This window comes from Podarcis raffonei, chromosome 9, assembly GCF_027172205.1.
Source record: "Podarcis raffonei isolate rPodRaf1 chromosome 9, rPodRaf1.pri, whole genome shotgun sequence".
Classification (NCBI taxonomy): domain Eukaryota; kingdom Metazoa; phylum Chordata; class Lepidosauria; order Squamata; family Lacertidae; genus Podarcis; species Podarcis raffonei.
Genome location: NC_070610.1, coordinates 25,115,905 through 25,132,165, shown reverse-complemented (window position 1 = coordinate 25,132,165; position 16,261 = coordinate 25,115,905). Strand labels below are relative to the sequence as shown.

At 40.9% G+C, this 16,261-nt stretch overlaps 1 protein-coding gene across 8 annotated transcripts in view; it reads left to right on the top strand.

Annotated features, from left to right (window-relative positions):
* Positions 1-16,261, top strand: part of FRYL (FRY like transcription coactivator) — a 145,391-nt gene that overhangs the window by 115,319 nt on the left and 13,811 nt on the right. For all 8 annotated transcript variants that reach the window (XM_053403636.1, XM_053403637.1, XM_053403632.1 and 5 more), the window contains 9 exons: positions 1,547-1,687; positions 3,989-4,186; positions 4,580-4,741; positions 5,376-5,450; positions 5,612-5,788; positions 9,322-9,522; positions 10,887-11,057; positions 14,485-14,738; positions 15,837-16,041. In XM_053403636.1, coding sequence (XP_053259611.1) covers positions 1,547-1,687; positions 3,989-4,186; positions 4,580-4,741; positions 5,376-5,450; positions 5,612-5,788; positions 9,322-9,522; positions 10,887-11,057; positions 14,485-14,738; positions 15,837-16,041 — 1,584 coding nt within the window. The remainder of the gene's footprint in view (positions 1-1,546; positions 1,688-3,988; positions 4,187-4,579; positions 4,742-5,375; positions 5,451-5,611; positions 5,789-9,321; positions 9,523-10,886; positions 11,058-14,484; positions 14,739-15,836; positions 16,042-16,261) is intronic.

Here is a 16,261-nt window from a genome sequence, read left to right as displayed (position 1 = left end):
CCGCCGAAGAAAGCCCTTCTTCAAAGAGCATTTGAATGGGTTCCGCCGATAGGTCCCATCCCAATTTATGTATCAACATTGTAAACTCAGTCCAGTACTCACGAACCGATCGGCTCCCCTGTTTGCAAGCCATCAATTGTCTGCGCACCAGTCCCTGTTCAATCTCGCTGGAAAACATCAAATCCATGGCGCGAAAAAACTTCCTCGTGTCCTTCAGCATTTCACTATTCCCTGCCATCAGGGGTCTAACCCAGTCTCTCGCCCCCCCTTCGAGATGGCCAATCACAAACGCCACTCGCGATGCCTCGTCGGGAAAGTCGTTAAACTGCAGCTCGAGAGCATACTGCATCTCTGTCCTAAAGGCTTGATAGTTCCTGGGGTCCCCCCCAAACTTCTGCACCAATCCTGGCATCTTTCTTGCTAGTGAGGCGCCTTTTGTCTTATCTGCATCCTGCGCCCTCCTTTCCTCTAGCCTCGCCGTTTGCAGCGCTAGCTGGAGCTCCAACACCCTGTACCTTTCTTCCAGGCTTGGACCCTCTCCAGCTCCTCCTGCTCCCCCGGCTCCGGCTGGGTTGCTCATGATGCCTCTTTGCACAAGCTGCTTTCAGAGACTGTCCGATTGCTGTGATGGGATGGTGAGCTGCTTGTGCGTAAAATCCTAGTCCCTCAGAGTTTGGCTAAGTCCACAAACCTCTGTCTCTGACGGAGCTCCTTAAGCATGGCTCCATCAGTCGCTCGTTGAATCGGACAGTGGGCGTTTACGGAACTTCTTCCAGCATAAAAGCTCCTTAACGGAAACGCGTCTTCTGGACTCTCGGCGTGACAGTTTCCGCCGAGGAGTGGGTGTCCCTACAGGAGGTCTTGAAACCTCCCCACTGTTTTCGCTTGAAGTGTCTCTGAGCCCTCCCTCCGACTCACTTTCCCTTGGAACTCCACTTCTCCCCCTGCTGGTCCCCTCCTCAGCTGAATGGTCTCTCTCACCCTCCGTGAGCCCTTTCACCTCCTGCGTCTCAGATGGCAGTTCCCTGACAGTTACTCAGTGAGCTTCATGGCTGATTGGGAATTTGAACCCTAATCTCCCTGGTCACAGTCCAATACTCTTAGCTAGTTGTAACTGTGGATGGGTTGGTGTTGCTGTGCTCTCCACCTGACCATCATCTGGCTGAGTCTGCAGCCAGCATACTGAGATGGAGAGTAGAAGAGATGCAGTGGTAGCAAATTTAGGGTGATACAAATGCTAGTCCCCTGCTCCTGCCACTGGATTTGCATGGGTCTCCCCTACAGAAACACGTATGCTTCAGTTCTCAAGCAGACAGGTTTCCCAGTGGGTAAATTCTGTGGGTTTCCCTTTTAAGGTGGTAGGTTGGAACTGCTTAAAAAAAAATTGGACTTGGAAAATACAGTTTAGTTCAATAGTTTTCTGTTTCCAGTATCAGAATTCTTTTACATTGAAAAAAAGTCACATAAGCAAAACTACAAATTTAAAGCAAATTTCTGCTATTTTGAAGACAACAGATTAAATCAATTTTTATACATTTGTTTTTAGCTGCTAGAGAAAGGTCTATCCAGCATGCAGCAATCTTTACTGCAAATCATTTACAGCCTTTTGAGTCACATTGACCTGTCTGCAGCACCAGTGAAGCAGTTCAATTTGGAAATTATAAAAATCATTGGTAAATATGTTCAGGTGAGTATTTTGATGTACCTAATTTGAAAATGTGTATAACTATATATTTTCACCGATATTTTGCACTTACTCAGACCAAAGATGCTAGATAGAATTTTCTAGTGAACAATGGGGGGCCCCAGTTCTATTTTAGCAATGCATATTTTTTATTCATTTTATTTATTCCCATAAAGCATCTCTGCAGTAATATTCTATGTATATTCTAAATTATCTGATAATATTTGGGACACTACAGATAACATGTGCACAGATATAATATGTACATTTTTTCAGCTGTGAGAGATGTACAAATTGGCTTCCCAAACACAACTCTGGAAAAGGAATACTGTATGCATAAATCCACATTCTGCATAATATATTTTCAAGCTCACTAGGTCATTGAAGAGACACTGAAGTTAAAAGCATGCTTGAATTATTTCCTGTGTTGCCATTTTCATATAGATATAGCTACTGAAGTTGTTGTGATGAAATCCGAATGCATTGCTTTATTAGATAGCACACACAACTTGTGCCCCAGTAACTTGTTCATTGTTTTACATTTAGAAGCATAGCTTTCAAGATTTCATTGAAAATATAATCCCTGGGAGATATTTAGGCTTTTTATAGAAGGGTTGTTGTTGTTGTTCTTGTTAAGAATGCCTGGAGCATACAATTATTTCAGAATACATTTTACCAATTTTATCCTTTACCTTTGAACTACAGCACAACAAAATGCCTTAATCCTAATTAACCAGGAAAAATGGTTAGTGTCCATCTCTGTGCATTTTTGGCCATTGATAGATAAGCACTTAAGTTATTGTATTCTTGTCAGGAAACATTAAGCAAAGTAGATGATCAATGTAGTTGGAGATCTTATAGCCTGCCATCTGTTCCTTTCACCTCTAACCTTCCTTATGGAAGATTAAGGGACCTTTTGCTCCATTGGCTATATTTTTAATCAATACTTCAGCTAGATAAAAGGCTGGTAATCTGCATATTGTTGATATTGAAGTCTAAGTTGATTAAGTGGAGTAAGAAAAATGCGGGTGCCAGCTGTTCTTGGTAAGAAGAAAAATATAAATATATAAATTTATGGCAGTGATTTAAAGAATACTGAATAATGTTTTGATATATGAATATCAAGCTACTCAGTTCTGAATTTACAGCTCTGAAGGAGAGTGTCCTACTTCAGTCAATCATATCTGAGCTTAATAAGACAAACTATGAATGAATCTTTTGTCCATTTGTACAGCCTGTTCACTGCCCAATTTGTGTAAGCTGCAATTAAACCAGAAGGGTCATTGTTTTAGTATCCTGGCTTGTGTCAAAGTTAGTAACAGTATTTCTCCATTTTTTCTGACCTGGAAAACTATGGTTAATTAGACACTTCCTGGTTTAATCATGGCTTAATCAAAGGGGTTCTACCTATTAGCAGAAGGCTTGTTGATATCAGTTTATTAAGCCCATACATGATGATCAGAATCTGCACAGTATGTGATGGGCATTTGTGTGTGTGTGTGCTTGTTGGTTGTGATAAGGCATGCTGTGATAAAAGGTTCTAGTTTTTAATACTTTTTGTCAACCTCAAGTTGAAGTCTTTACAATTGTAGGATTCAAAAATATTGCAATAAAATTAAAAGCAAGCCCTGTTGTTTTTCTTTTCTTTTCTCTTTCTCTCACTACATGATTTCTGCTTTTTCCTTTCCTTTTACTGACCTCTCAATCAGATGAATCCACTGTTTAGAGGCTTGTCACAATGAAATTAAGGAGAATGCACTTAGCCTAGAGTCTTCCCGTTGTGTTCTCTTGTCTTGATTGCTCCTAGAAAAGTTGAAGTCTGACCCCATGTGAACTAGTATACTCATTTCTAAATCACACCAAGACAACTGAAGTAGCCGTTCTAGCAAAATAAAAGCCACTTATTCCATCTGTCATGTTGTGAGCATACTGTTACATTAACAAATCGGATGATTTAAAAATGACTATAGAAGCTTCTTGGATTCTAACATAGCATATGAAGTGCTAGACATTATAGCATACATAGTGGATATTCTCCAACATTTCCAGTAGTAGATGGCAAACTACCGTATCTTAAGGTTCCCAGTCATATATTTAATATGAGGTAAGGTCTACTGACCTGTTTCATAAATTGAGTATTTTAACTTCATTTCTCTAGAAGTATATTAATATATTTTTCCTCAGTCTTTTTAATGACTAATGCAGATCATGTTCACATTTAAAGGTGAGGTTTGTCAATTTCTTATAATTCTGTTTTTACTGACATTAACTGCATTATGTATGCTCTTTTTCTTCCCCTGTTAGAGTCCATACTGGAAGGAAGCCCTTAATATTTTGAAACTGGTGGTATCTCGATCGGCAAGTCTTGTGGTACCTAATGATATTCCAAAGTCTTACGGTGGCGACATAAGCTCTCCTGAAATCTCATTTACAAAAATATTTAACAATGTCTCCAAAGAACTACCAGGGAAAACGTTAGATTTTCATTTTGACATTTCAGAGGTAAGGGCATATTGAATATAACATCTCTGTGCTTAGAATTTTGTCTTGGGCTGTATTTTGTAAAAACTAAACAAATACTGGGAACTGGTTCACAGTAATGCTTAGGCAAGCCATTACTTAATGCTTATTTTTGGAGTGAGTTTTCTCTTATCCGCACTGCAGTCATCTCCCAGCTTGCTTCATTGCCCACCATTCCTCAGTAAACCATGGTGCAGTGTGGACCCCCTGCAACATCAGAGGAACCTCTGAAGTGATAATTGCCAACAGTCCTCATCTCCCCACAAGATGCCCCTTGCCCTGCCTTGCAGTACACATTGAAAGCGAGAATTGTAAGGCAGATGTGCTCAGCTGAAGAATTTAAGCTACACATTTATATATTTCTTCACTTTATAGACACCAATTATTGGGAACAAGTATGGCGATCAGCACAGTGCAGCTGGCAGAAATGGAAAGCCTAAAGTCATTGCTGTTACAAGGAGCACTTCTTCAACTTCCTCAGGATCAAATTCTAATGGCTTGGTACCTGTCAGCTGGAAGAGGCCACAGTTGTCCCAGGTGAGTTACCTGGAAGTAACAGGAAGGGGGGTTTTTTGTAGAATTTCTTTAGCAATGGTAATATGCACTATTAACAACAAATACAACTTATATCAGCTAATTGAATATGATAGCACAGGTGCCCTCCATCCCTTTGTGCATGACCGTGTAGACATGTGGCACTGGGAAATAAATAAATACATTCAAACCAGGAAATGGCGGGAGAGAGCAGGAGAGTCCTCATGGCTTGCAAGGAGACCCTCCCTGGAGCCCAAAGAGGACTGCAGTGAGGGCAGAGGAAGCCCTAAAGAGTTCAGAGGCACAGCGGGGCTTTGTTTAGGCTGCTCAGCCTCCCTGCCTAGCAGTTGATGCACACAAAAGCGCAGCAGTAGCAGCTTTTCTGTGCGGCCTCCAGCCTCCAGCCCAGCCCCAGAGCTTCAAGTCTAGCCAAAGAGAGAGATGTAGGGAGAGAGAGAGCAGGAGAGAAAGGAAAAAACAGGCATTTAGAGGCTTTTTAGAATGTGCTCCTCACACAAAATTCACTTATGCACGTGGGGGTCCAGAACGTAACCCCCACACAAGTGGGTTGGGGGCACGCCTGCATAATCAAAACACTTTTGTCTCTGATAAGTGCCATGGTTTTCATTTTTTCCAGCGGAGAACCAGGGAGAAGCTAATGAATGTACTTTCTCTGTGTGGTCCAGAATCGGGTCTTCCCAAAAATCCATCTGTAAGTAACTGTAGATTCCAGATGCTGAGGTTTGACATATTATAGCGGCTAATGTGATTTCAAGTTGCCTTGACTCACTCCTAATTTTTCAGTGGTGCATCATTAAGAAAGAAAACTCCTTGTCTGTATTCTTTTACATTATATTATGGATGTCCTTCTAGGTTGTCTTTTCTTCTAATGAAGACTTGGAAGTTGGGGACCAACAAACTAGTCTTATTTCAGCAACCGAAGAAGTAATTCAGGAAGAGGAAGTGGCTGTAGAAGATAATACCAGTGAACAGCAGTTTGGAGTTTTTAAAGACTTTGACTTTCTAGATGTTGAACTGGAAGATGCAGAGGTAAGTTCATACAGCAGTAGTTCCACTTTGAGACTTTTCCACAAGGCTATCCTTCAAGCAAAGAAAGGTTTGGGGACCTTATTCGTTCCATTTTGATGTACTGTATTTAATCAAAGCCTTTGATAAATCTAGCAAATGCCATAGTTTAGCACAATTGAGATATCTTTCTTGGAAGAGCAGGTTGTCCGAGATTCCGTGCTCTTTGACATACCAAGAAAAGTTATTTTCGCAGTATCTGCGCACTTTAAATTTGTCTGGAAGGAAAATGAACTGGTATTTATCTTGGATCAGTTCTGCTGGTATGGGACTATCAATAGGCTTTATTGTAGGAATATTTTGAGGGGTTGTCGATTCCATAGCGGATATTGCATTGGGAAACATAATGTCAATATTTGGTAGTTCGTGACAGTCCTAAAACTATAGACCACATTGCCCAGTGTAACTACACAGAGCATGAAGTATAGCCTTTAGTACCATCAACGCCTGAGCAAATGTTACCCCATTGAACATTTTAAATGAAATGCTATTCTCATGGTATGCTGTAATACTATCTTGGCAAAAGGTTTATGTTGGAATTGCTTTGACCTTTAGCCATTCACACTGTATCTGGTTTCATGGTGCATTTGTCATCTTTATCTGCATTTTTTCTGTTTTGAAGTAGTAAAACCTAACTGTTCCAGTATGCAAGATAACATTGCAGTGCATGGAAATCATATTTAGAGACCAATGCAATGCTATACTGTAAGTCACATTTTTTTCTAAAGGTTTCAAAAGTACAGGCAGAAAAAAAGAGATAGCAGAATATCTTTTTTTATAATTGGACTTGCTATACATAATATTTCTGACATGAGCTAGTTTCAAATAATAATGCACATTATGGAAGATTACGGACAGAGTTGTGTATATTCGGCAATTAGAATAACCAGTAGTTCCTTTTTCAAGGAAGGCAGAATCATGTCTCTATATTTTTTAAAAAGCAAAAGTGTATATATTTCTTTATTTGTATAATTCTGCTCCTAATAGAGATGAGGTTGCTATTATCTGGTGTTCATTAGCTATTTCTGCATTTTATAGTGTGATCATGGAATACATACAGCCCTGGTAAAGGGCTGATCCCCACACAGAAGGTTTAAATTACAGGTATTGCCTGTAAGCAATTTTTATTCTAAAATTGTAATGTAAGGATGCTGCAGGACCCAGACTTTGCTTAAAGTAGATGTGTATGAACCCTCTTCAATTACATTTTTAGCCAAAGAAGTTATGGAGTCCCTTCACAATTCAGAACTTCATAAACACTCCAGTTTTTATTTAGAACTCTCATGAAAATAGGTTTACCTGTTTGCAGGTAGTTCCACTTCTGTGAAGAAGTTGCAGGCATAAAGCCATAGTGATACTTGAAGCCAGTGAAGGAGCTCTCACTGATGCATTCATCAAAGTTCTAGTGAATTTGAAGGGTCCCAAGATCAGAGAGAACATGGGAAATCGCCTTCACATAAGTGAAGATATTTGCATTATTTTTTATATAAGTACCTCCAAGTTCAGTTGGCTTAGACACATCGTAGCAGTTGAGTGTAAGAGGACTTATCTCATTAATAGAGCTAGGAGTTCTCAAACTGTGGGAAGGGTACAACTTGTGCGTCAGAAACATTGAGGAGCAAACATGAAGGCTTTCCAGCTGGACCATCAGTGATTGAGCAGTTGACCTGTTTTGTTTGTAGGGGACATTCCAGCCTTTCCCGTTAATAGTGAATTTAACAATAGGTTGACTGGTCTCACTTCTAGGACCTCCAAACACCAGGAGCCTTACAGTAATGGAAAGGGTGGGGGCGCAGACTCCTTAGTACATAAATATTTATAATAATAATGCTACAGGACAATGTATTGCTGGTGGACCACAGCTTTTGGTGAAATACCGTATTTTTCCGTGTATAAGACGATATTTTTAAATTTGGGGGTCGTCTTATACACGGAATGTTCCAATTAATATATAAATAAATACATGCCGCCATCCATATTCTTTCCCCCCAGCCTCATGACAACCCCCCCATCAGCCCCCACTCAGGACACTGTCCCTTCCACCTCAGCCATCCCCTGGCTACCCAGACCCCTCATTCCCCAAGCGCACTCACTCAGCCAGCTCTGGCAGTCGCAGCTCCTCGATCAGCGTTTGCATCTGCCGGCGCTCGTGGAGTAAATACGGTACATACTGTAAATACTGTGACAAAAGTGCAACACACAGGCGGGAGAGCTGGAGCTGCAGCTACAGTGGAGTTACACTGAGCTGACAGGAGCAGCCGCCATTACACAGCTTGCCTCACAGTTTTTTGTTTAAATATATGGTACTAAATATACCGGTGTTTTGAATACTTAATAAAATATCAAAGTTCTGTTTGGTGTTTAAAAAATTTATTTCTTAATTTTGGGCTCAAAAAATAGGGGTCGTCTTATACATGGGGGCATCTTATACACGGAAATATACGGTACATTTCTTAGCTGTGCTAGGGGAACTTGTGGCCTTCCAGATGTTGTTGGAATCCCATCTCCCAGCAGCCTCAGTCAGCATGACCCAGGGGTCAGGGATGATGGTTTGTCATCCAGCAACCTTTGAAGAGTCAAAGGTTAGCCACCCTTGACATAGGGGTAGCATTCAAAGAGGCCCATAAGCAAGCTGCTATTAAAACACATTCCCGTTCCTAGCAAGGAATTAAAAAGTTATTTACTTCAGGATTGAAGAAAACATTCATGTTTTGAGGACATGAATAATCATAACACTATCTAAAAACATTTATGCTTTCCTGCACTGTGAGTAAAATTTATGCATTCTATAGTTTGTCCTGTAAATGTAGATAAAGTCAATTTAAAATCTCATCTATGTTACCCTCAATTCGCTAAATTTGTTTTAATATATGTTACACCAAGAAAATGTACCATAGCCATCTTGTTTTCAGTGTTTGTCTCATAATGTTTTTTTTAGCTGATTTTACTGCAATGTGGAGAAAATGAAATGTTAGGGTTTTTTGGCAAAAGCTTTTCCAGAGCTTGAATCAGTCTTCTACTGTTGGCAAGCATACAGTATAGAAAATGCCCCCATTATAAAGTATCTTTAAGTGTTTGTCCTCGTTCTAATTATGTGTGTTTTTCTTTTTGCGAACCAGGAGCTGCAGGTAAGTTGCAGCCTGGTGCAGTGGCTTGTTTCATCTCTTGTCATCTGTGATGTATTTGTCTGTCTGTGCTTGGTAGTCAGATACCTTGTATTGCTAAGGATATATGGCTACAGAAAATAATACACTGAGCTATTGCCATCCAGACACAAGGTATCTGCAAGGGAACATTAAGGAAATTGTTTTTGCCATGTATTAAAACACTTTGAATACAAACAACATTAATTGAATTTATATATCCAATTAACTTGAAGGGCTGATTGAAACTCTGCTCCCAATTAATTCAGTATTTGTGTGGCTTTGTTTTGCTGTGTTCATTTCAGTATTATGTGTATTCTGAGAACTTTAGAATAAACATTACCTTTATTACAGGGTGAAAGTATGGACAACTTCAACTGGGGAGTCCGCAGGCGTTCCCTGGATAGTATTGACAAGGGAGACACACCATCACTCCAAGAATATCAGTATTCTGGTAGTACCCCGAGCTTGAACTTGACCAATCAGGAAGATACTGATGAATCTTCAGAGGAAGAAGCCCTGACCGCAAGTCAGATATTATCACGATCACAGATGGTAAAACATTTATTCTCAGATAATAATCGGGTTTCTCCTTGTTTTAACCTTCGAATGGTACTATCAAGTGTGTAAATTATTCAGAGTTTTGACTTGGTCTCTCTTCTGCAGAAGGCGTGGAGAAGTGTGGTGTTTTAAGTACAGCAGTATATATTTATTTAAAACATTTCTGTACTGCCTTCTAACTTGGCTAACTTGGCTGCGGCTTCCGATTGGCTGCAGGAGCTTCCTGCACTCAAATCGGAAGCCGCGTCGAACGTTCAGCTTCCAAAAAACCTTTGCGAGCCGGAATACTCACTTCCGGGTTTGTGGTGTTCGGGAGCCAATTTGTTCAGGAGCCAAGCTGTTTGACAACCAAGGTACCACTGTACAGAGTTAACAAGAATGCACAACAATGAACACAGATGTACAAAAGAGGAGCAACCAACCCGAGGCAAATTGAAACCAGTCTGTATTAAAAGCTAGATGTGGCCTACACAGGTGTAATCGGCAGGTACCTAAATTTAATACCAGTGTCAATTAGACTGGTCCTGGTTTGGTCCTGTGGCACTTCCACCAAAGAGACTGCAAAGCACTTCCACCAAAGAGACTGCAAAGCACATTGACCACATCAACTTCCCTCCTGTCTTGCCCCTTTCCCAGTAATGGGCAGCAGCAAAGTTTACGTTACCCGAGGATAACGTAAGCCGAGGTTCTACTGTAATGGGGTGTGTGAGAGAGAAATTAAAAATAATAATTATTTAGTTGGTTTTTCAGATTAATATTTTACAATCCATATCCAAGATACAACATAAAAACAAGATTCCAAAGAATCCCCTGGACCTCCCTCCTTCCCTCTGTGGGTCCTATTGTTAATCAGTTTCCTCCTGCATATTTTATAATAATCCAAATCTTTTCCATCTCCATTATATCCAAAATTCAACTTTAAACTACAAGTGTTATTCCAGTCCTACTAATGATTTTAACTGTTTACAATGGTTTTTATGATAAATTATAAATTTCCCCCACTCCTTATTACAATTTTGGTCCTCCTGATTTCTGAGAGAAATGTTTTAAATATTGTATGATGTTTCTGATTTTCAGCCATCTTGAGTTCCTTTTTGGATATAAGATTTTAAAAAAATAAATAAAAATGGAAAGTGCGTTTCCATTGTGTTTTATCAATGGAAATGTGCCTTTTGCTTTAAGAATAAAAAATTTCCAATCCTCAATACGTGTTTCCAATGTGGTAGATATGCACAAGGTGGTACCTGAATTCGTAAGTAGTGCAAAATTTTGCCTGTATTTTGCTTTGTAATTAGCTGGAGGTGTTTGTGTTTATTTTTTTTATCTTGCTGATCCTTGTTTTATTTTTGTCTCCTTAGGTAAACAGTGACTCAGCTGCTGATGACACAGCACTAGATAATTCTGGGTCGCTGCTACAGTCTCAAGATTCCACTAGCAGTGTTGGAACGGAAGAAGTGCTTCAAATCAGATCCGAGACCCCAAGTTTGGAGGTTTCCCCTCTAGATAATGTTAGCAACCAGCTGCCTGAGGTGGGGAATAATGTGGGCTGCTGGTGCATGGCTGATTTGGGCTCTTTCTAGCACTGTATAGTATCTCTTTCTAGCACTGTATAGTATCTCTTTGCTTCCTTTCCGAAAGCATTTTCTTCTGTAATTGATTGTTTAATTGAACCGGTTGTGGTGGCATAAGGGAACGAGAATGTTTTCTGGAAACCAATCATTTCCTTCATGAACTAAAGATGTTCACCAAAGATTAAAAATAGGTTTGAGGGCTAATAATGGATATTTTGTGGTGCAGAACAATAATTGAATAAGCAAGATGGTTTTCTGGATGCAGCAATTATCTTCCTGTGGTCTTCCCTCCCCCCCTTCCTCCTCCCCCCATTTTTGCTTTGTCTTTGTGATTGGGTGCTTTAATTGAAATTTGAACCTCAGGCCAGCTGTGTTAGCAACTAGTTGATTCAGCTAGTCCATTTGAACAGGAGATCTATATGCTAGTGGCATTTTTTTCTCTTAATGGAAATGCTATATGGAGTAAGCCAGATTCCCAGCTGGTAGCTGATAAGAAATCAGTGAGTATTTTAAGTTTGTGTTTGCCATTGCAAACATTTTTTTTAAATATGCAATAACTTCAAAGATGAAGCAGTCCATCTCTTATCTGTAGTTCTTACTGGAAAAACTAATAGTTAATAGTTAAACTAATGTGTACAAGAATAGTTAATGCCATATTGTTTTTCCTCTTTTCCTGAGCCACTCAGAGCCATCATAAGACAGCTCTGGATAGATAGATAGATGATAGATAGATAGATAAACTTTATTTGCATTAGCCAACGGCCGTAGCAACATAAAACAAGCAATATATACAATTAAAAAACAATAACAATGGATAAAAAGGAACATCAAATGACCAAGACCATCGTTCAAATAGTGGCCCTTAATCTCATTGCACCCTCAATAAACCTAGCAACCTTTGCTGTTGTCTGATCATTCTGATCTGACAACAGGAAGAACAATGTGACCTCAGATGGGTGGCCTGGGATGGTAAGTAGAAGTGGGGTGATGATCTCATTCCTCAGGTCTTTATAAAGGGGGCAAGACAGGAGAACATGAGCCACTGTTTCCAGCTTTACCATCTCCACAGGGGCAGAGTCGCTTCTCAGTTGGAATCCTTCGGTATCTGCCCTCAAGTACGGCAGAGGGCACCACATCCAATCTGGCCAATGTGAAGGCACGTCTGTATTTTGGGATGGTTAATTTATACAAATATGGTGCCAGGGAGTCAAACTGAAGGTGGGGGGAACAGCTCTGGAGAGAAAACTAAGCAATCAACTGCTGCTCATGGCCTCTTAAGGTAGAGGTGGGGAACTGGATCCAGCCACTGTATTTAGGCCTAAGTTCCCCACCTTCCACAGGCCAGTTTTGACAGATGGATGTGGCCACCCACCAGTCAATCACCTGGCGTCATAATGGCATCAGATGATGACACCTGTCAAAGTTCGGCTGATGGGCAGTTGCAGTGGCCTTCTTTGAAGGTGTGCAGTTTCAAAGGGGATTCCCCCATTAGCACAGAGTGGTTTGCATTGAAACAGCTTGTGCAAACAAGAGCTCCCTCCCATTTTATCAAGCCGTTTCAATGCAAACCGCTTTGCACTAGTGGAGCAATGCCTCTTTGACAGCACACTCGCAGCAACAAGCTGCTTTGCCGAGGAAGAAAGCTGTGTTTTAGCAAACAGTTTCCATGCATCCTACTTCAGAAGAGCTGCCTTGACTGCACTGGGGAGTTCCCAGGGCCAAATTGTCGAGCGCAGCTGATCCTAATGGATCTCTCCAGATAGCTCCACTTGCAAGGAACAATCTCAGTTTAGGATCCTGCTTCATTGGAGCTATTTCCATACCTGTCACACCTCACATTACATATGCTATCAGTTATGGGGTTAGGTGGCCATGATTTGGGGAAAACGGTGTTGTAGGATCCCTGTCAGGCCAAATGAAGCCCCCAGGCTGGAACTTCCTTACCCCCCTTTTCAAGGGTCAGATCAGATGGGCCCCTTCAACTTGACATATTTGCGTAACCTGCAGGTGATAGGGCCTTTAATTCATTCTGATGTTTCCAGGGAGTTGCAAAAAGCTTATTTGCCCCTTTTATCAGCCTTTGATCAGATGCAGTCGCGAATTGCACTAGCAGCAGTAACTGGGGTGAAGGTAAGTGATAGCATAGCAGTCGCCCTAAAACAATTGGAGATGAATAAGGGAGCTTGTGACAGGGCGCTGCCCTACAGAGCTAGTATTTAGGAGCTTTAACTTTGCTACATTGCACGATGAGCAGTGCCATTTACAAAAAGTCTGATATATACAGGGCAGATTCTAATGTTGCAAGAGTGAACTTTCACCTGTGCAACAGGACTTTATCTGCCTCTTCTTCCCCCTTGCAGCACCCAGCCCCCCCCTGAATCTGCTCCGTAGGCTCATTTTACCCTCCAAAACAGATTTTGAGGGCCAACAAGGGACTGCAAGGGAAGAAGAGGGAGTACCGTTGGGCAAGCAGGTGTCAGTTCCACTTCAGCACAGATAGCTCTGGATACAACCCGCAGTCTTTTTGTTGAATCCTTCAAAAACCTTTAGCCATCGTATACAGGGCTTTTCCCCGCTGGCCTTTGCAATAAGTACTATGATTCTTAAATTGTCATGAGTGTGAAGAATCCTGTTTTGATACAGGGTAAACATAATGTGTGTGGTTTGTTTGAGGAAATTGCACTTACCTTTTAAAAATATAGGCTGTTTGAAGACAGTAGATGTCATTATTCTTGGAGAACAGAAAATAATGACAGTTGTTGTCAAAATATTTGGTGTCTTTGGTTAAGTGAGCTTGTATCTTGTTGCTTGGACTAAAGCATGGTTGCATTCCATTGTGCATACTGTGAGAGAAGCATTCATGCACCCCTTATCCTGCCAGTTTCTTCTTTGTAGCCTCGGTACAATCAGTAAGGCACATCTGTTAGAAGCTGCGGATGTAATTTCTGTTGAATGATGCTAAAAGGAACAAAGTCCTATCCTCAGGATTTTACTCTTTTTTGCATTTAGCTGTCTAGTTTCACAATTCAGTTTATATACGGAAAGTTGAAGTCTTCTAACAAGAGAAGCTTGCTGTTGACAGCAGAAGATTGTTTTCCTCTGCTTACTAAGCAACAAAGATATTGGGAATATGTTTTTTTGTGAGCAGTGTTTTGATACATTAAATATAATTAGTTACCTTAGAATACGGTGGGGAAGGTTTGCATTGCCTACTTTTGTTAATTTTTTTGACTGATACACTTTGCTGAGTTTTAGAATATTCTTTCTCTGTCAAAAAATAATGCAATTTAACATTTTGGGATTTTGAGACACTGCTACTTAGCAGTATTTGATGAACCCATTTTACTTCTGTGTGAGTTATAAGCCTCTGCTGCTTGCTTTGCAGGATGGCAGTTCACCAATAAAGGATGAACAAGTTAGTACAGCTAGTGAAGATACCGGGTCATTTGCATTGCAAGAGCAGCAAGAGTCCTTGATCTGTCAAGAACCCCTGGAACTAGAAGAAACTCCTGAAATTCCAGAGCACCCCACTGCTGATAGTTATACTGAATCAATCTGTGAAGATGATGTTACCCTGGCCTTGAAAGAGTTAGATGAAAGATGTGAAGAAGAAGAAGCTGACTTCTCTGGTTTGTCTAGGTAAAACTGATTTTAAGCCATATGTATTTTCTTTCATTAAAGTAATATCACTATTGACTCATTCACTATTGCCTTAGAGACCAGTTTATTTGCAGTAGTGCAAGTAGATAAATAGGTACCGTTCCAGCGGGAAGGTAAACGGCATTTCCATGCGCTGCTCTGGTTCACCAGAAGTGGCTTAGTCATGCTGGCCACATGACCTGGAAGCTGTACGCTGGCTCCCTCAGCCAATAAAGCGATATGAGCGCCGCAACCCCAGAGTCATCCATGACTGGAGACGGTCAGGGGTCCCTTTACCTTTATGCTGCCAGTGGCATTCCAAGCCTCTAATTTCTGTGATGCTTTGGGGTTGTTTTACTGCTGGTCTGTGCTGCTGAAAAGTTCACACATTGTCCACACCTTCCCCACTCCTACTGCTGCTGCACCACCACCAGGAAAAAAGCCAGAATATGGCTTCTCATGATGCACAAACCCTGGGTTCATGGTTTGCTTCCCCAAACAAATCACAAGTGGTAAGCCAAACTTCTTGTGGCTGTTTAGAGAAACCAACCACAAGCCCAGGTTTGGATCTCATGGCAAGCAAACTGTGGCTTGTTTCGTGGCAGCAGCTGGAGTGGGAGACTTTTTAATAACATGCGCCAGCACACTGGGCATTCACATTACCCATTGTTTTTAACTAGGGTTGTACATGACATGAGAACTGGGCTCATGACATGACAATGGCATCGTAATTCTTTCCTAAACTGCTTTTAGATAAAGTCCTAAAATAAGTAATAAAGGGTTTCCTCCCCAGATGTCACTAGGTGGGGGGAGACTAGCTACGGCTTGGAAGAATTTATTCAGTTTCCGTGAATCCTTGTTAAGTTGAAAAACATTATTCTAAAATTCTGCTTTGTAGAATCTGTTGTATGTTTGAAACTTTAGATAGTTAAGTTAGCAAAAACAGCAACTTGCTCTTTGTTTTTGGCCCTGCTTCTGACATCATTTCAAACTGATCTACAGGCCCGTTTTAGAACGCCTTGCACAATGCTAAGGGCAAGAAGTCAAAAGATCTGAAACAGCATTTACTTAGCACGCTTGTTTTTGCTTTATTTACAGTCAAGATGAAGAACAGGATGGTTTTCCAGAAGTCCAGACATCTCCACCACCTTCCCCATTTATTTCTGCCATATTGGCAGCTTTTCAGCCACAGGCATATGATGATGAAGAGGAAGCTTGGCGCTGCCACGTTAATCAGATGCTCTCGGACACTGATGGATCTTCTGCTGTCTATACATTTCATGTGTTCTCTAGGTTGTTTCAGGTAACTATCCGCAATCACTCTTTGTTTTCAATTTTTATTTTGAAACATCTAGTACTAAAACATTTGTGTTGGTGTGTATCTGATTTTGGGGAAGAGGGGCAGGGATGTTAAATTGTCACCATTTACGATTTCTCTGTTAGAAAGCTACTTGTTTCCCTTAGCCACCATCAGAGGGATAGCCGTCTCTAGGGGTGAGACTTTTCACATCATGTATTGTCAG